Raw genomic sequence first — 21,554 nt, 5'->3', positions numbered from 1 at the left:
GTGGAAATCTGGCATCTACAGACTATTTCTCACTCCCTCAAACTGACGAAAAATATACTTGCACATTGTTTTCACTCATTTATTCAGGGAGAGAAGAGGTGTATTATTTCTTGGTCCTTGGGGTTCCGGATTTTGATGAGGAAAATATGTAAAGTATTAGCCTTGGTGGCAAGAAAATCAAATAAAACACTTGTTGTATATAGTATGCCATATTGTATATCTGCATCTGGAAAAAAAATTGAACCATTTCTATCGATTTTTTTTTTTTTGGGGGGGGGGGCATTAAATGGAAAAAAGAGGCCCTTCAGTTTTCAGTTTTCACTTAGAATAAGACTTCATCATCATTTTTACAGATTTCACAGTTGCACATGGAATGGGTGAGATTTTGCAACACTGCATACATCAGAGTTTTAATAAATCCTTCATCAAAATCCTACAGAATATGCCAATTCACATGCACATTACGTGTTGGCTTTCATTACTGCAAAGGTGTGATTTTTTTGCGAGTCGCTTCCTGTGTGTGTATTCTATGAAGTGCGAAAACGTTGCCACTTAACTCGTCTTCACCGAAACACTCACTTTTGGAGAAGACTCTCTTTGGTTCCATGATTGTGGATGTCAATTATTTTCTGCATTGACTCATTGCCATTTGCTTGACACAAAAACCACACGGCATAGTGGAACACCAAAACAACATCATAAAGGGGGGGGGGGGGGGGCATTCTATGGGATATGGGAATATACCGTATCCAGCTAGTCAGATGGTTACAATCACTTATTTGTTAGTTGTTTCTCATCAGTCACTTCAGGTCACGAAAATTTCAAATGGAGAATAACTTAACAAATGCCTTCACAATGCAAGCAATCCAACCAAAAAGAAACTTAAAAAAACAACAACAACACTCGGAGAGCACAGATCTCCACCAAGCAGGTCATTTCTACCCATATGGTGAAAATTACCCTATTTCCCAATGATATAGAATCCTTTACAAACAATTAAAGACAAAAAAAATCCTGAATCAAGAAGGAGGTATGGATCACTACCAAAATTTTAAGTGCTCCTTATCAACTTATCATTATCAACTTTTCCTGAAAATTTCATCCAAATCCATTCATAACTTATAAGTTATTTTGCAAACAAACAAACAAACCAATGCCAAAAAAAAAAAAAATAACCTCCTTGGCAGAGGTAATCAATAGAACATTTTCACCTTCTATTACATAATGAGATGTAAGAATACACAGCAAAAGCTACAATCCGACATAGGTCATTCTGCATATTTACATCCTAGCATGAAAATTAGTTTGGAAATCTGGTATTGTACGCCAAGATCAAATCCCATACAAAAACAGCATGATAATATCAGAATATCAAGCGTTACAATGCTGAAGGGTATATCGCATTGTTCCAGTTCACAGTGAATTTCATTTTTAACTTTCACTTCACACATCCAGTTCAATAACATTTTATTTTTTAAACTTCAAGACAATCATGTCCAATTTAGTAACCATCAGTCTAAAGTATGATTATCATAACAATTATCAATGTACAGCATGCTAATACTGTAAAAGTGGTTTCTTTCGCGGTGGTTTTATTTTCGCGCTTCTCGTGCTTTGAGGTTGAACCGCGAATTTAGCATCACGCGAAAATGTTTTGAAAAGTCGCGCGAAATTAACCACGCAAGGAAATGTTTTGAACTCGCCGCTTGCTACAACACTATTGCGCACATGCACACACGAAGATTCCGCGCATTGAGTGTATTGATGGTCAACGCACACACAGCGATACCGCGCAATGTACTACTAGTACTCGAGAGACTGGATTTCAGGTAAGCCTGCATTTAATTTTAATTTCTATTCAATAAATTAAAGAGTAATTGGATTATAGTTTGGGTTTTCATGTGCAAAATAAAACAGTTTTTGCTGACTGTAAATTCACAGATTTTGCCGACCGCAAATTTAAAAACACGCGAAAAAGTCGGCACCGATGGAAATTTGCGAAAGTATCTGCACGCGAAAGAAACCACTTTTACAGTACATGTTCACTTTTAGAGCCACCATGTGAAAACACATACAAAAGTTAATTTCTGTTTGTTGAAGCCCCCCCCCCCCCCCCCCCCTCCCCTCCCCTCCACTTAGCTTGGTGAATGATGGCTACCTACATTGTATATGACAGATCAAGATCCTTAAAATTTTATGATTGTAAAATTGTATAGAACTGGTATGATGGCAACATGTTCCAGAATTTGTACTGACAGTTATACCATATGGAAGAGAGAAGATTGTCTACCATTTTTCAAGTTGCTGCACAAACATTTTGATATCTGATCTGGGTTTCTCAATTGCAACTCATCTTTCTACACTCGATATGTTGAAAGCACCTTTTATGACAATGGCTGCGTCTACTCTTGTTGGGAGGCAATAGGTTTACTATTTTACAGAAGCCTCTGTAAACCTAAAATTGTGTGCATACATACACCTCTCTTAGTAGACTATGATTTGGGTGTGTACACATGTTTTGTTTTGTTTTGTTTTTTCTCTCTCTCTGCTTTTTTGTTTAAATATGAAAATGAGTCAGATATTTGTCCTCAAATATGCTAGGGCAACAGCAGCCTGGATAGACTCAATGCATAATACTGAGATTATGGGCATTTCCTGAGACAAGGCTATTGAATGAATATCAAAATACCACAGAGTGCAATGTACTCTTTCATTCGAATACCCTGCCCCCATGTGTCCTATTCTACTACTAATCAAGCTTCACCCCAAAATTTGTGTTCCTCAGTAAGCTGCATTAGCATGCAAATTGTTTTACAATAGTGTCTGCCAACAATTCATTGGCTACCTATTCACATTCATGACAACACTCAGAAGATGTGAGCAACATTACAAGAGCATTATACAAGTGCTTACCTTGCTTGTGTATGATTGGTGCGGGCTTGAGAGCAGGTTTGGAGCGAATCTCGTCCATGAGTCGTTCATGTATACTTGGTTTTTTGATCGGCGCAGAGCGGGGATTGTCTCTTGGCACCTGTTTTTAGTCAGCAGAGGAAAAAAATATTATGGGAAAAGCACGTCAAATAGGAACTCATCTGTAAAACAAAGCAATTATATGAATGTCCTACTATATACGGTACATGAAGCACTGTAGCAGGACCTACTACTTATCAGGGAAACTGATAAACATCGACTTATTCACGATTGATCCCTAATCTTATTCTTTTTAAAACAATGTTTTAATTGTTTTTCTTTTAAACGTAAATACATACAACCTACATCGGGGCAGCAGATACAGGACCAGTTAATATGCATCTTTATCCAATTCAAGTAATGAATATTTACTTGGCCCTTTACTTATCATCACTATGACAATAATACTATTACTGGTGACTATTATACGCTGTTCTGACCTATATCAATACATGTATATTCAACTGAATTTGGTTATCTACTCTTCAAGACAAAACATGACAAAATCTGGGAAAGTTATTATGACATTGGTATTCCAAACACAGCTGTCAATTTCACTAAAAGATAATAAATGCTGTTTTATATTGATTGATTGATATGATAATATGACATTTCAGCATTGAATCAAGCCAGCAGTTTTTATCAAGGCAAACTATACACTCCTTGTTCTTGAAAAAGACATCCAACATGATTTTTTTTTTAATGGAATCTCACATGCACCTCCAGGTCAACTGAGAGGACAATACTGTAACACCAGAAATATTCATGGCATGAAATTTTTGCCAATTGGAGCCGACAACCTTTTTCGCTGCATGAAATTTTCACAAATTGCTACTAATTTCCACTGGCATTCAATGCATATAGTGTGTAGGCAAGAACTTTTGCATGCATTTTATTTTCGCAAATCTTGGCAGTTACAACATTGGTGAAATTAAAATGCCATTTCTGGTTTTACAGCATTTTTCTTTTGTTAGACGGTTTATATCATGTATCATTTTATTATACGAATGAATCAAATTTACTGAAAATAATCATTAAGTAATCTCCAAAACAGAATGCAAAACAGAAAAGAGATAAAGAACGAAAGAATCCACAGAACAATCAGAGCAAAGGATTGAATTGGGGTTTCCATCATATTTAACTGTGAGTAGCAAAGGAGCTAACATTGTGTGACTGTGAGATTACTCCATGAGTCTTTAAAATGCATGCTAGCAAACTTGTCAGAACAAAGTTTAATATCGAGGGTAACAGAAAATATCTAAACACAAGGACTTTGGTATGCATCTGATTGCCACAAAAACGACAAAACACATTGCAAAATGACGAATTGGAATATCTAGTTAAACACATCTCCTTCTTCGAGAATAGGGTGTCAGGATTCTACGACATATACACTTTTGACATACCAAAGTGTACACATGAACAAGCACATTACTCACATTCATTGCTTTATACAGGAAATATGCACTTTTTTTTTTCTTTCACAAAGAGTACAAATATGACAGATAGTGAAGAATAGGTCCAAGCATCTTGCATCATTGAACAAGGACACTGCTGAGCCCTGTAGATTTTCTTTGCAATTTCCATGACACGAAATATTTAAAAAGAGTTGAGTCAAATTCAGGATGCATGGCAGGATTTTAAACAACTCCCAGAGCTTCACTCCTCCTTCTCAATCCCTTTATTGGGTTTATTTTCTTCAGGAGACTTTTTGTTTACACCTGACATTATCACAGGACACACTTTGCATCCTAATAAGGATTAACATTTGTATTAGTTGAGCTGCTTGGCAAAATGCATAATCATGAAGTTTTATTCAAATAATATTATGTGGAATGTTAACACATACTACAAATCTATCACAAGAATTTCTGGGGTGCATACACTGGCTGTGTTTCAGTTCTGCAAATGTCTGAATTGATGATATATCTTATTCATCCCTTTATGAACACTCCCCCCCCCCCCCTCCCACTCCCACAATCTAATAAACCGGAATTTTACTGTACAAACAAGTGTTGTGTGAACAAAATACAAAACAATTCCCAAACCAAATAAAAACAGGAATGAATACAAAACAGCAATACAAAAAAAAAAATCATCATTCAGCCTTCCCCTTTAATCCTTTTTCTTTTTAGACTTTGCCACAAATACTTAGTATACTCCCCTCATCAGATCTACATTAAATATTGGTGAAGTTAGAGCAATCACACGCCATTACTTACAGGTCTGAGAGGTGGCCTGGAACGGATGAAGTCTAGCACTATATCATGCGCCTCCTTCTTTAGTCTGGGAGGGATCTTACCATCCACCTTTTGGGGCAACAAACAAGGGGAGAGGGGGATAGGAAACAAAAAAGAGAAAAGAGAGACAAAGACACAAGACATGTGATGATGGGGGAAGAGCTATAAAAATATGACGTCATCTAATTTGCATGCATGAGTGAGATCGATCGAGTTCAGCCTCTAGTGGCACACATAATATAATGCAAGCTCTGGCAACCTCTAGTGGCACATATGCAAGCATTGACATCCATATCATGGGAAGCAGGAGTGACCAGTTTTAACCCTTTGCGTGTTTTGAGTGCTGCTTGGCACAGAAAACCCCATAGTGCTGTACACACTGTCCTAAGTCCCTGGCACTGAGAGAGTTAACATGGTATCAGCATCCACCCACCACACTCTGGTACCAGGGAAATTAACAGTTGGAATCGGGGAAAGGCAATTGTGCAATAAGTTAGAAATCGCTAAAGCTAAAGCATCACTTTCTTTGATAGTGAGTGACTAAAGAAATCAATGCCATGTTAAATCTCTGAACTGATTTCCTGTGAATGATATCATTATTGAAACATAAACTCACTTTTAACTGAAACAACACATTCTAAGATGTCAATCTGAACAGTATATAGTGGGAAGCAAAACTAGATTGCAATCTTCTGACCTGAACACAAATAGCCACTTCACTCCTTCAGAATTGCACCCCCAAAAAATGCATCTGACAAAGAAAATCTATATTTGCATGTGAATTCATCAGATATGTTGTCATTAAATGGACACTCATAAGAATGACCAAAAATCTATCTCTCCACATCATATTCAGGACAAGTTCTACATAAATATGTGATGGACCTCTATATTTATCTTTGAAAGAAAAGCAGAAAACAAAATGACCATGGCATGCTATTACAGATTGGGTCTTTCTTTGAATTCTCATACTCTGCTTTAAATTACCAGACATATACAACAATGTGTTTGCCTTATATCTTCATGTACCACTACCAGGTATGTACATGTTTTCTGGTGAAAAAAGGGAGAGATGTTCTTCAGCTTTGTTGAAGCTGACCTTTTTCTCTTTTTTTTATGATAAGAAGGGTTTTTCCACCAAGCAGGCAAATTGTGATTGTATATAAATTGTGTCCTCCATGAGAACCTAGAAGGGGGATTTCTCACACGTTTTCTTTCCCATAACCAAACCAAAATCCCCACCGAGTCACATGACAGCACGGCATTGCTCAAGATCAAGGCCCATCTGTTGTCCATAAATTAACTTTGGAGTTCAACCCCAGGGGGTAACCACATGTTAAATTACCTTTAATACCCCTCATGCTGAAATGCTGCCCTAAATGCCTATGGCATAATGGGCAGTCAGTAAGTCATACTGACAAATCTGCGGTGGGGTTTCATCTTCTTGATAATAACCAAATTGTCATTTTGTAAATCCTCGTATCTTGGCTTGTCACAAAGCTTTTGTTAAAGTGAGCGGGGCAAGATGTGATTGATCCCCAAACAACCAGGATCTGAAAATGTTCTGATATTATATACAATGAGGTTGCCCACGTTAATGACAGAGTTAAAGGGAAATGAAACCAAAGTAGAAGTATGTGAATTGAGTGAATACAGCCATTTCTGCAGAAGATCTATGTCAGTGAATTTTTAGGAAAATTGAAGAATCTGTTCAAAAGTTATGAATCACATAGTTTTGGTGCAACTACTGCTGGATGAGAAGACTATGCCATTTCATGATGTCACATATATGGACAATTTTTTTAGTTGTTTTTATTCAGCTTTGCTTTAGTCCCCCTTTCCACAACTCGATGCTTGAACATGTTATGATTACTTGTAGCTATAAAGTGTAATTTTACAGAATTCCCCCAAATTCTGTGATTCTGATTGCTTGAAGGTAAGTCATATCTTATTCCCTCATTCTCCATCAAACCATCTGCACTCTTTTTTCAGCACCTATGGGAGCTGTCAGGTTTAACCATTATCATCCCAACACTTGCAATTCTGTTCTTGTCAACAAGTCAAATTATCTGTTTGGAAGATTTAATAAATCATGATTTTATAGCACCTAAATCTAAAAATTGGGAGGTGAAAGTACTACTTATACAGTGAATGGCAAACTACATTTCAAACTCTGTTGGGTAAAGTTAGTGCAGTCAAAACCAAAGACTATAGACTGAGTAGATACCCCAGGCATGAATGCATATGTGGCAAATTTATGCAGAAATTAAAAACAAAGGTGACGGCTATGATACTGGAAAACAGATGTTTAAAAAATGAACAGATAAAGATCTACATGTAGATATGCTGCAGCATTCATGCAACAAATCTGTGTGGTGTCAAAGGGTTCTGGATTACGAATAGAAATGTTTCACATTCAGCAGAATCACTGAGATTGACAATGAAATGTGTACATTAAAAGCACATTGATTAAAAAAAAAATTAGACACAAACCTACAAAATATCTTTTCATGACACAATTATATGCATAAGATGGACCATTCAGTGCACTAGTGTAAGACAAACTGTAGGTATTGTGCACTGTGATCAATGTACATGTACATGAAATGGCTGAAAGCAAAATATAAAAGCAGGAAATTAAGAAACAAGCAATGTAAAGTTTCCATTCAAGAACAAAATATCAACAATTTACCAACAAACACACTACGCAAATAATACATTTTACTGGTTATGTGCGAATGGGAGAAAGAGAGAGAGACCAAATATTACAATAACTGAAAAAAAAAAGGTTTCATACATAAAGAAATGAAGAAAAGGGGGGGGGGGAAGAAAGCAGAAACTAAACATCCGTATTAATTCCTACTAGAGTGGATCTTATGAGCTTAGTGGTAGCCACTACCCCTTGAATTCTCAAATGTCATATCTTTTCCCCCTAAATATTGGTATCATTTATCAGGTAGATGTATGTGAATGTTCTAAAGTATTGTGAGTCAATTATGACCGGGGATGATACAATCGCAAGACTAGTAATGGAGTCACTCAGGAGGCGTGTCTTCGTCAGACCGAAATTCAAACTAGCGGGCCATTTTGTGGTTTGGAAAAGTAGCCCGATATTACGGATGTACATCTTCATTGGCTCGGAAACAGCCCGCTTGGGAAATAACTAGCCCACAATTAATGAATGCGTACTGTGCATCATTGCTCGGCTCATCAGCTCAGCGTGCGGTTCAAAAGTGGTTTCCTCAGTATGATGGGATCACGAAAATTTCAGAATCGAGAAGATTTCAGGCTGATGGAGGCACAACTCAAATAGTTTGCTAATTAACAAATAAGCATGCTATTTCATGAACCAGACCTAGTGGGGTTTTTTTCAGAAATTTTCCCAATCAATTGATAGCCTATTAGCATCTTCATTGCACAAATAGCCGGTTAATTCGACATCGGGCTAATTTCCTAACCACATAATAGCGCATTATGTTGAAATTTCTGTCTGATGAAGACAGGCCTAATGATACCAAGGCAGCTACCACCACGCCACATACCGCCGGTAAGTGGAATTTAACTCCATTTGTCATCGATCATTTTGATATATTTCAGTAAAGACTACAAGCTTCTTTTCAGAATATAACGACGATCCCTACATGTAATGCCGCTCAATTTGAGCACAAATGTTTCACATTCATACGAATCCATCTCCTACAAAAATTCGCCCAGATAAACACAGCCAATAGTGTTTCACTGAGTACCACAATAATGACAAAACACAACACAAAAATACAGGCATGGGACATATGCAGGCAGGGTTTCAAAAGATCAGGGAAGCGAGGTAAATATGTTTAGCATGCACGTCTTTCTCTTTTGCCCTTTCTTTTGTTTCTTCCCCTTTGTATAATCATAAAGCAGGATGGTCAGATATAAAACATTCAATGACTGCAAGAACATGGAACAAGTGATATGGCGGCCGATAGTGGTCTAAAAATAAAGGGGACAGCCTGACACTATAGTCCAGGTTTTGATGGACTCCTTTACACCTAATCACAAGCCTCTCCCCGTGGCCAGCCTGAGGCCAGCTTTCCCATATTGGTAACATGGGTCGTCATTTAGAAAGACATGCAAATGGGGGGGGGGGGGGGGGGGGGGGGTGGTGGTACTTTTGTTGTGGATGCCCTTTCAAACCTATACTCTGCATAAAGTATTCATATATTGTTTTGATCTGCAGATTTGATACGCAGGGAAATAAAACCTAAACACGTATGTGGACTAAGTTGAATGCAGAAATTGTAGTAAAACACATTGTTGAAGTTTGAGGGGAATCTGACAATCCATTCAAAAGTTGTGATTTTTTTATAGATTAAAAAATACCTACATAAAGACAAGAGTAGTTTGTGCTGTCACAGTAGGATGATGGTACAAAGAAAATATACAGAGAATTCTAACGTATTTTCATTTTTCTGGCATAATGAAAGAGCACTTGGCTTACCTCTTTCAGAAAGCAGGGGATATGATATCACTCTGAACATATGTCAGTGACAAGAAGAAGGAAGCTGTACTTCTTTGAAAAAGAAAAAGAAATGTTGTGGCATTTACTTATATCCTCCTTAAATGCATCTTGTCCTACTGTGGCATCACAAATTGTTGTAGTTTTATTTTCCAACAATGGCAGTACTAAAACTTTAAAAATTCATTATACTCTTGAGCAGATTATCAGATTTTCCTTAAACTTCACTTGCGTTTTCTAATATTTCTGCATTTACTCAATCCACATACTGGCACATATTTGGGTTCAATTCCCCTTTAAAAACTGAATGATTTTCCATGTGGCTGGATTTTAGCATCATTAGCGAGATATCAATACGGAAAGCATCCTACTGACGAACACCAAAAGGGAAACTGAAGAAAGCACATGCGAGGCTATTGACTACCAAATTGTCGCAATAGATCTTCTACGCCTCCAACGAGTCGTCCGCCACACACGCCCACTCACCATGACCTTGTTTAGGGTGTAGCGGCGGGATCGAATGTCGTCCATCAGCATCTCGTACGGCGTCAGGGCAAACTCGATCGGCGCCCGCTGCTTCTCCCACTCGTCCAGCTTCTTCAGTTTCACGCCGTTGCGGAGGTCTCGCACCACGTTCAGCCATATCTTTGCCTGTCCAAGGTGGTGGACAAAGAAGAAGGGAAACATCGAGTGAGCACAGTTGTTTGAATCTTGCTGTTTATCTAATAGTCACATGGTAATATGATAACCACCTGAATGCTCAATGGTAAGGTTTACACTGAATTGACTCAACTGTTAATTTGATGTTTCTTGGCTAATGCCAGCCATAGTAGGGCCTCAAGGGAAATAAACTTTAAAGGCACATGGTCCCGGTGGTTTAGTCAAATGCGTACGCAGGCGCACGGCGCAAGTTTCCTACAGAGACCTACGCTAACGACTCCTCTTTAGCGCTTACGCTGTGACCCATTTCCCCATGTCTGAAGAAGTCTGATCACAGTTCGGCTCATGATTCGGCTGAGGGGGATGACAGCTTTAGCAAACTTCTTTTGTGATGTCATAATAAGAAGCACATATGCACACACCCTGGCATTACTACAGATTGCGTGATGCGCAGAGAAGACAATACAAGGCAACGTTATTTAGCAACACCTACGCGCTTTACTCTTGATGACAGCTCAACTTCGGTAATCTTTGTATAAATGCTAACGGTGATCGGCAGTATCATCAACAGCGCCCTCTACACTACCGGGACTATGGGCCTTTAACCCGTTGAGGATGGGCTGATTTTGCTACAACACGCATTTTCCATAGACACCTGCCAGAGTACTGTATACGCTATACATTTCGCGGGGGTTTTATTTTCGCGAATTTCGCGAGTCGGGAGCTATTCGCGAAATTAACAACACGCGAAAATATTACCTTCCAACATGAATCCCTTGCCTTGATGATACGAACATTTCAGTACTCGTATACCATGTCACGGCTTACTGAACAGACCATACTGGCTACTGTTTACACACGTCCACGTCTACTTACGACTACTATAGAGAGCCAATCCATTATCGCAAGGGGACCACTCGTCAGAAATCTAGCGCGATGGACTTAACCACTTCAAAATGTTGAATTCTAACTTACTAGTTCGCAGAGTTTGGAAAGTCTTTTTCATGCGGTGTATAACTAGTATCATTCTTATTTGCTAGTAAGTTGAAAATTCACACTTTCTTTGCCACTTCATATTTTCTCTGGTCCCCCAATCGCGAATTTAACCACTCGCGAAAATGTGTGACAGCGGCAATTCGCGAAAATTTATGTACGCGAAAATTATAGCGTATACAGTATACTCGGGACTAGTCTTCAATGGGTTAAGGGCCAGTGTGAATGCTTGTGTACATACCTATGTTGCTGTCTTCAGGGCTGTTTTTTGGTTCATTATTGTTGTTGTTTTTGTGTGGTGTTTTTTTTTTTGTGCTAAACTCCTCACTCTTGACCACAAGATTTCATGTGATTAGTTTTAGATAACTCAGGGATAATTGTATACTCCACAATGTCGCATTGTAGTTTGGCAGTCTATTACCAAGTATTTGAAAGAATGTAGTTACAAAAGTATCATGGCACCTGTGGTCAGGCCTGACCTCTTAGAGCATATTATAACTCCCCGCACATAGACCTTGTTGTTTTGTTACACTAAAAAAACATGTACTTTGCTGAGGCTCTACCCTTGGTTGAGCTCATGGTAGAACAGTAGCTGCACTATTCACTTCAATGATACAAAGAACTTAATTCCCTCAAGTAACCATGAAAGTGGGGTTATCACAAGCCATGTAGGCCCTACTAAGCTTCAGACTTTTATCACAGAGTGGTAATCAAAGATACGGGTAAGAATATGCTTCCTGTCATTAATCGTGAAGTACTTTTATAGTGAACATACATTGTACTTATTGAGACAGCAATATAATAGGCGTAATCATCATTTTCCTTCTCCTTTTTCTTTTTTCAGCCCATATAATATAAAGGGGAAAATGTCATATGCTGGGTATGTGCACACAGTACCTTGCAACACACAGCAGGCCATAACTTCCCGAGTACATTGTCATTCTGCCTCACGCATACTTACAGCACACTTTATGGCTTATGCTCGACTGTGCAAAACCCCTTCCTCACACTTTGCATGACAGTCAACAAAAGAAAGGTAAGAAATGAGATTCAAAATTTAGACTCGAGGAACAACTAGTCACACTTCAGTCCTTCAGCTTGAATACCAGCAGACCCTTCAATATTCTAGGTACCCCCCCCAAAAAAAAACAAAAACAAAAACAAAACAACAACAACAACAACAACAACAACAACAGTGGTGTTTTGATGACATCAAGTCTACCTTAGATGATACCTGTACAAGGAGGAACACAGTTAAATCTTCTTTGTACAAACGAGTACTAGACAAACTTTCAAGAATTCGTGAATGGCGTATACAAGGTTTGAATTGCCCCCATCATGGCAAAAGGATGAGCTGACTAATGGGGGAAGCGAAATTGGACCAAACACAATAATCCTTAAGAATGGAGTGTGATATCTGGCATCAAAGATTCCAAGACCACGGAATTCCACTGCCTTTCGAGGAAACAAAAGGCTGCGGAAAGTGTATGCCATCTAATCACTTGAGTCCACAGATTCACCTCACTTACAGCTTAAGATTGCTTTCTTTCCTTCTGCACGGCTCTCTCATAAATTAAGTGGCACAAATTAGTCTATTCACACCATAGAGTTAAATTCTACTCCTAAGCTTTCATGGAATGTGGCAATTAAATGACAGAAAGCACATAATCTATTGATAAGATAAAGAAACTGGTAATAGCTGACAGTCAGTCAGGCTAATTCACATGCACATTGAAAAAGCGTAAGAGTCAAATCAAGATTCAAATCACATTTACTTGTGCTCTGGTCTTTACACAGGAAAGAAGAAAATTGTGATCTAAATCGCACCAATTTAAGCGAGGCCATCAAAAACAGTATGATTTCGCATAGCATTGGGACACACTTCGCACCGAAAAAAAATTGTGACAGTTCAGAAAAAACAGTGACTACTTCAGAAATGCTGCACTTTTAGTACTAGGTGTGTGAATCATGATTTGAATCTAATTGTCACAATCAGTAGTATGTCCACGTCAGTTATACTAGTAAATCTTTTTTCTTTTCTTTTTTTTTTGCTAATAATGGACAGATAAAACTTGAACTGTAATCAAAGGAACAATTGGTCTCTTCTCCATAATGATGGTTATTTCATATAATTCTATTCCTGGAGGCAACGCTTTTAAATCAGTGAACAGTTACTAATAAAAGTTTCATATCACCACCACATATTATAAACTATCAGATACAGACATTCACATTCATTGTATTCCTCTCAATGAAGATGTGTGTGATTAAAGTTACTAGTGTGAAGAGGGCATCAGATCTGGTGGGAGTAAAGCGCACACAAGGGGAGCTGTTTACAAGTGAGATTACTTGAGCAAAACAGTATCCATCACTGCTGAAATGGATCAACCCAACTGTGAAAAAGGATCTTGCCTGCCTGGGTGAGGGATATTAGAAAGGACAGCATTTTTCTAAAATGAATAGGATCTGTCACCTAAGCCATGCAGTCTGGCTTGAGCAGACGGGTGCAGTCATGCTAAGCAAGCTTTCTTGTAAGAGAGGAAATAACTCCACAGCGATACTATACAGCCTAGAACACAAAATCCAGATATCTCTCCACAAAGAACGCAATAATCTACACTGAGCAGGGAAATAGGAAGTCCCTGCTCTTACAGTAGTAGCATACCATACAAATTGTCCCTAAACCTCCTCCCCATCCCCCTCAAAAAAAAAAAAAAATCCTGCCATAATCAAGGATAAGCTTCATTTCCTTTCAGTTCATTACAGCCGATGTTGTGACACGAATAACAAAAGATGAGTTACCATCTTAAATCACAAAGAGTTACTCTTTTCACTATAACCTAAAACGTGTGGTACGAGTACCAGCTCTAGACGTAAGCAACTATCAAACGCACATGTGCATAGAAAAAGTGACCAACAAAAATAAAATGAGACAATAAAAGCAAGCAGATCGCGGAAGACATGCTGCCCTACCTGTCAAGGATCTGTGCATCAAATGTTTCCTCTTACTCATTACCATATTACTCTCTTTCACTTTTACAGTCAGTAGAATCATTCTAGGCCTACACCTGAAGAAATGAAGGACACCAAAAGATTATCTTTGTACATCACAATCTTGTCATATTAAAGATGCAGCCATACAATTATGATCACATTCCTCAGATCCTCAATGGAATTTCAAGAAGAAAGCTGATGAAAATTACATTTTACCAAAAAACAAGAGACCCGCGGGTCTAGCGCTCACCTGAGTATCGCAAGTTCACCTTTCACGCAGTCACTAATCTAAATTATTCACAGCTCTACCAAAATTTGACCAGGCATTCTCAAGTAGAAGATGAAAATGTACAATAAGGGCCCAATTAAGATTCCTTAATTTGGGGGGATTGGGGCCCCCTGGGGCCCTCTGGGTGGGGCATGGTGCCCATTTTGATAAATTGAGATCCTGACCCCCTAGGGATGCTACCTGCCAAGTTTGACAAAAATCCATCATGAGGTTTTCAGGAAGAAGATGAAAATGTACAATTCAGGCCCCCATTTGGACCCTTCCAACCACCCCCCCCCCCCTACCCAAGAGGGGCACCCCTGGATCTCCTATGAACAAACTTGAAACTACAGTCATTAATGTACTCACTCATAGTATTATCTCAGCTCTATATATAACTTCTGATTCTAGAGAAGATTTATAAAGATTCCTTCATTTGGGGGATTTGGGACCCCTGGGGGCCCCCTGGGTGGGGCATGGTGCCCATTTTAACAAATTGAGATCCTAACCCCCTAGGGATGCTACCTGCCAAGTTTGGTGAAAATAGGTCATGGGGTTCTCAAGAAGAAGATAAAAATGTACAATTTAGGCCCCATTAGGACCCCTCCTCACCCCCTCCCCTGGGTCCCAAGGGGGGCACCCCTGATTCTGCCATGAACAAACTTGAAACTACAGTCATCAATGTACTAACTCATAGTATTAACTTAGCTCTATCACTTCTGGTTCTAGAGAAGAAGATTTTTGCAGATATTCCTTAATTTTGGGGGGTTTGGGCCCCCTGGGGGCCCCCTGGGTGGGGCATGGTGCCCATTTTCACAAATTGATTTCCTAACCCCCTAGGGATGCTACCTACCAAGTTTGGTGAAAATGGGTCATGGGGTTCTCAAGAAGACGATGAAAATGTACAATTTAGGCCCCATTAGAACCCTTCCCCACCCCCCTCCCCTGGGTCCCAAGGGGGGCACCCCTGATTCTGCCATGAACAAACTTGAAACTACAGTCATCAATGTACTAACTCATAGTATTAACTTAGCTCTATCACTTCTGGTTCTAGAGAAGAAGATTTTTACAGATTCCCTAATTTTGGGGGGTTTGGGCCCCCCTGGGGGCCCCCTGGGTGGGGCATGGTGCCCATTTTAACAAATTGAGTTCCTAACCCCCTAGGGATGCTACCTGCCAAGTTTGATGAAAATCGGTCTTGGGGTTTTCAAGAAGAAGATGAAAATGTAAAAAGTTTACGCACGACGCACGACGGACGACGGACGACGGACGACGCACGACGGACGCCGGACGAAGGGCGATCGCAATAGCTCACTTGAGCCTTTGGCTCAGGTGAGCTAAAAAAAAGAACAAGTGAGTGTTACTTCCTTATCTATACCCCGTGTATAGGCCCATTTACACTTGCTTGGAAAAATCGTGATTTTTCTAAAATCGCGACATTTGGGTGTAAGTTGCTAAGCAACTACACCCAAACGCCCTCGAAACATCGCTAGAAAAATCGCCAGCCGGAGTGCGATTTTTTGAAACATCGCGAAGTTTGAGGCGAAGTTAGCGAGTGTAAACCCAAGCTGCAGAAATATCGTGATTTTTCATCACGTGACTTTCGGTCTCGGATTGCGGAGTTTACGCGCGCTCCCGATCCCTCTTTGGAACGTGTAGAGAGTACATCGGTCACTGGCCAGCAGAGCACTAAACGGCCGATCCTCGATCGGCTCGTATAGTCTCTCACCTCCCTCTCCCTGATGAAACAAGTACGTGAAAACTACTACTAGTAGCAAACCTGAAGTTCTCCAACCACGTATCATCACCCCAAGACGACTTAACAAAATAATGTTCTCCCAGAAATGCGTTGATTCAGATTGTGAGAGAGCCCGTACTGCTCTCGATATACGCCGTTTGTGGAATACTAGTACAGGAGTACGTAACAAGACTCTTAGTCTTGCTGTCGCCTGATAAAATACCAGTCCTAACTTCCAAGTCCTACTTCTCACTTTCGTCATATCGGCGAAATTTCATGATCCTCCTGAATGCTGCTGTAGATGAAGTTTTACACACCTACTACGTATGTGATCTATTATATAGCAAGCTATATAGTTTTGCCGTAAATATAACAGTCTCGAGAAGCACAAATTTATGTGTGCATTGGTATTTGTACTGATAAAAAGCCCTGGCTCAACGTTCCAACCAGCTATTGTAATCAAAATCCGATTACTGAGTATACTGCACTGCAGTGAAAACGAACAGAATAACGCGCACTTCCACTCAGCTACCGTGTTGAAAAGAGGTAAATTACGCCTGCGCACTACCGACCAAAAAATCGCGATGTTTCGTGAAGCTCAAACTTCGCATGCTTTTGCGCAAGTGTAAACGGTGGAACCAAAATATCGCGATTTTAAAAATCGCGATGTTAGTAAGTGTAAATGCGGCTATTGTTTAGTTTTGCTCAGCTCAGAGTTGTGATTCAATGGCTGCTCCTATTTCAATAACATCACCCTAAATATCTGATGGCATAAAACCTATTATTCCTAGTGTAGCTGTCCTGAGTGCAAATTATCCTGCTCTACAATAAATCCACTTATGCACTCAAGATGACCACAACAATTCAAAGGTGTGACTGCTGATTTGAATAGTTCAACATTTCCATATCTCAGGGCTGCACACTGGCGCCGGTCCGACGGTCAAAGACCGGTAAAAGTCACTGTCGGACCGGTAACTTTTCAGGAAATCCACAAGTTACCGGTCCGACATGACCAGTAAAAAAAAAAAACATTGGTGGGGTCAGTAGAAAGAAAAAGAGCAGCCCCGATCAGGGAGAAACAGAGTGCAAGATATCGCACTGTTCAACAAGTTTTACGCAAGTTTTCGTTTATGTCTACCGGTGCAATTTGTACAGTAAACGGGATTAGTTTTGAGCACTAGCAGTCGACCAGTTATTCGCGCTAGCTTGCGCATTTGGCGCTGCTCACGCACTGCATGCAATGCAATACATGCAAAGCATGTATCAGTGTAACTGCTTTTCGTTTGCTTGCGATCGGCGGTCATGCCAGACAAGAAGCATTGATAGAAGCGCACGCATTTCTGGGTCATTTTACTCATGATTTTTAACGCAAGATCGATTCGATCCCGGCTTCGCTGCAGCGTGGCAGTTATGTTAGAACTAATTTACTAGTGTCGATTTTTAGAAAAAGTAAAAACATATTCGATATTCAGCGATACAGTAAATGGATCTGATTGCGTTTATTTTCATTTTACACAGTCATTTCACAAATGAATATTTTCATTCGCTCAGAATGGTCTCATAATGAAGATAGGCGCAAAAAAGGATCACGAAATCGGCCCTTCCGTGAACTTTTTAAGAACGCATGCACAAAATGTGAAGAAATATAAAACTAGGGAGAAAAAAAAATCATGAAATCATGGCAGTCCCGCTTACATATTTGAGGTAGAAATCGTCCCAAAAAGGATCATGAATTCGACCGGCCGCGTCGTATCTTTCAAAAGCTTATGATGTACGAAATGCGAAGAGATTATAGAGGAGAAAAAAAAATAAAGGAAACATTTTGGTGAGTGCATCATAAAAGATTACAGCCGAATAACAATTCATGAAATCAACGCAATCCCGTTGAAATTTGAGGAAATGATAGGCGCAAAAAGGATCTTGAATTCAGTCCTGCATGCCGTGTTGTTCATCAAAAACGCATGCACAAATGCGACGAGATTGTCGGGAGAAAAAAAACAAACATTTTTACCCTTCTGGTGCGTGCATTACAAAAGATTACATCCGAAGTAATTCATAAAATCGCCACAATCCCGGTGATATTATTTTGAAGTAGAAATAGGCGCAAAAAGGATCGTGAATTCGGCCGTGTCGTATACCTTTTAAGAACGCATGTACGAAATGGGAAAAGATTAGCGGGAGAAAAATAAAGGACACATTTTCACCCCTTTTGGCGATTGCATCATATAGATTACAGCCGAATAGTAATTCATGAAAATTTCGCAATCCCGTTGGAATTTGAGTAAACAATAAAAGGCGCATAAAGAATATCGAATTCGGCCCTGCATGCAATGTATAATTTTGAAAACGCATGCACAAATGCGAAGAAATTATCGGGAGAAAAATAAAGAACGTATTTTCAACCCTTCTGGTGAATGTATCACAAAAGATAACAGCCGAAATAATTAATGACATATCGCAATCCCGCTGATATTTGATGTAAAAATAGGCGCTAAAAAGATCGTGAATTCGGCCGTGACGTGTAGGCATGTACGCAATGCGAAGTGATTATTGGGTGAAAAATACAGGACACATTTTCAACCCCTTTTGGCCCGTGCATCATAAAGATTACAGCCGAATAATAATTCATAGAATCATCGCGATCCCGTTGAAGTTTGAGGAAACGATAGGCGCAAAAGAATCATGATTTTTGGCCGTGTCGTGTATCTTTTAAGAACGCATTTACGAAATGCGAATTAGAGTTTATCTGGGAAAAATAAAGGACACATTTTCAACCCCTTTTGGCGCGTGTATCATAAAAGATTGCGTCCGATATCATAAAAGATTGCATCCGAAGTTGTATCATCGTAATCCCGCTGATATTTGAGGTAGAAATAGGCGCAAAAAGGATCGTGAATTCGGCCGTGTCGTATACCTTTAGAGAACTGCATGTACGGAATGCGAAGAGATTATGGGGAGAAAAATAAAGAACGCATTTTCAACCATTCTAGTTGGTGCGCGCATCACAAAAGATTACATCTGAAGTAATTCATGAAATTGCCACAATTCGGCTGATATTCAATGTAGAAATAGGCGATAAAAGGATCGTGAATTCGGCTGTGTCGTATACGCAAGTACGAAATGCGAAGAGATTATTGGGAGAAAATAAAGGACACATTTTCAACCCCTTTTGGCCCGTGCATCATAAAGATTACAGCCGAAGTTATTCATAAAATCATCGCAATCCCGCTGATATTTGAGGTAGAAATAGGCGCAAAAAGGATCGTGAATTCGGCCGTGTCCTATACCTTTCAAGAACGCATGTACGGAATGCGAAGAGATTATGGGGAGAAAAATAAAGATCGCATTTTCAACCATTCTAGCCGGTGCGTGCATCACAAAAAGTTACATCCGAAGTATAATTCATGAAATCGCCACAATTCCGCTGATATTTGAGGTAGAAATAGGCGCAAAAAGTCTCATGAATTCGGCTGTGTGGAACATCTTTAAGAACGCACTTACGAAATTCGAAGAGTTTATCGGGAAAAAGTAAAGGACACATTTTCAACCCCTTTTGGCGCGTGCATCAGAAAATATTACAGCCGAAGTAATTTATGAAATCGTCACAATCCCGCTAATATTTGAGGTGGAAATAGGCGCAAAAAGTATCATGAATTCGGCCATGTGGTGCATCTTTTTAAGAACGCACTTACGAAATTCGAAGAGTTTATCGGGAAAACATAAAGTACACATTTTCAACCCATTTTCGCGAGTTATCATAAAAGATTACAGCTGAAGTAAATTTTATGAAATCGTCACAATCCCGCTAATATTTGAGGTGGAAATAGGGCGCAAAAAGGATCGCAAATTCGGCCCGCATGTCGTGTGCCTTTCAAGAACGCATGCACAAATGCGAATAGATTATCGGGAGAAAAATAAAGAACTCCGTGGAGCGCGTGCATCAGAAAATTTCACAGCTAAAATAATTCATTAAATCGTCGCAATCCAACTGACCACCAAGAGCAGGTTACGCAGCAAGTTCGTGCGCCGATGTTTAGAAAAAGTCACAAACGCATTTGATACAATCTAATTTTGTTCATTATCATTTTACACTGTAATTCACAAACAAACATTCTAGTTTTTCCTATCTTTTTTTTTCTTGTGCAATAGATAATGCAAGTTTTTAAAAAATATTAATCTAGCTGTAAAATGTACAAGGGTGGGGGGGGGGGGTACGTCCATAAAAAAACGAGAAAAAAGTTTATTTTTTAGGTTGTCGTTGTCGACCGGTACATTTTCTGTTCAGACCGGTAAAAAATGTTAAAACGGGGCATTTACCGGTCCGACAGAGACAGGTTGGACCGGCAGAAAAAATGGGTTAGTGTGCAGCCCTGCATATCTTTTAGTAACTATCAATCTACAGGATACCATTTACATACAATGTAATAAATGACATCACCTTATACCATCAAGATTGCTTTAAATTACATCTACACCTTTAGTAGGAAATGAAATGACGCATCTAGGTTCTCATCTAATTCTAAAAGAATGTGTGTAATAATGGGTGTATTTGATAACTCTATACTATTATGCTATGATCACCTCCACAAATACTGTTAATCCACGTTCATACTTCCATGATATTTTACTGAAAATGACACCTGTCCATTTATTAGACACATTTAATGTGAGGAGTGTTCTTTTTCAATTTATCCATACTCTTTTTAAGTGTGCTTTGAGTCGTCCAATTGATACAGAAAACCCCATGGCATTGTACACAACGTCCATATAGCCCTTGGCAGAGAAAGGGTTTATCCATTTATAACCTGTTCACTAAGCATCTGAAGTGGATGCCCCTTTCAATTTTGAACTCTGAAAGGTTCACAGAAAGAATCCTTATATCGGTTTTACAATAATTTCTTTCCTCCAGAAAACACTCCACTATAAGATCCTGTGTGATCCCCTTGTCTTCCAGCCCCAATCCAGATACTGTAACTCCCCATAAAATTGATACACGATACTTCAGGTTCCCACAAACATGGGGTTAAGTAAGACTGAAAAAAAAAAAAACAGGCCTCACAACAAGGCACTCATGATAAATAATTCACTATAATATCCATCATCCTCTCCCAGTGACTTCATTGGAGCACTCTGTTGCCAAGGAAAGTTTGCATACCAAATTAAAGTGTAAAAGCCAACTGCTGATAAGTATAT

At 39.3% G+C, this 21,554-nt stretch overlaps 1 protein-coding gene across 1 annotated transcript in view; it reads right to left on the bottom strand.

Moving 5' to 3' along the window:
- The window catches only part of LOC139720542 (protein spire homolog 1-like), a 75,582-nt gene that overhangs the window by 2,103 nt on the left and 51,925 nt on the right, over positions 1-21,554 (bottom strand). The window contains exons 6-8 of the mRNA XM_071631894.1: positions 10,195-10,359; positions 5,193-5,279; positions 2,914-3,031 (exon numbers count right to left, since the gene is read on the bottom strand). Coding sequence (XP_071487995.1) covers positions 2,914-3,031; positions 5,193-5,279; positions 10,195-10,359 — 370 coding nt within the window. The remainder of the gene's footprint in view (positions 1-2,913; positions 3,032-5,192; positions 5,280-10,194; positions 10,360-21,554) is intronic.

This window comes from Diadema antillarum, unplaced genomic scaffold (assembly GCF_040938485.1).
Source record: "Diadema antillarum isolate AM-2024a unplaced genomic scaffold, OU_Dant_1.0 scf00000128, whole genome shotgun sequence".
Classification (NCBI taxonomy): domain Eukaryota; kingdom Metazoa; phylum Echinodermata; class Echinoidea; order Diadematoida; family Diadematidae; genus Diadema; species Diadema antillarum.
Note: the sequence above shows the minus strand (reverse complement) of the source record. Positions and strands in the feature narration are given on the sequence as shown.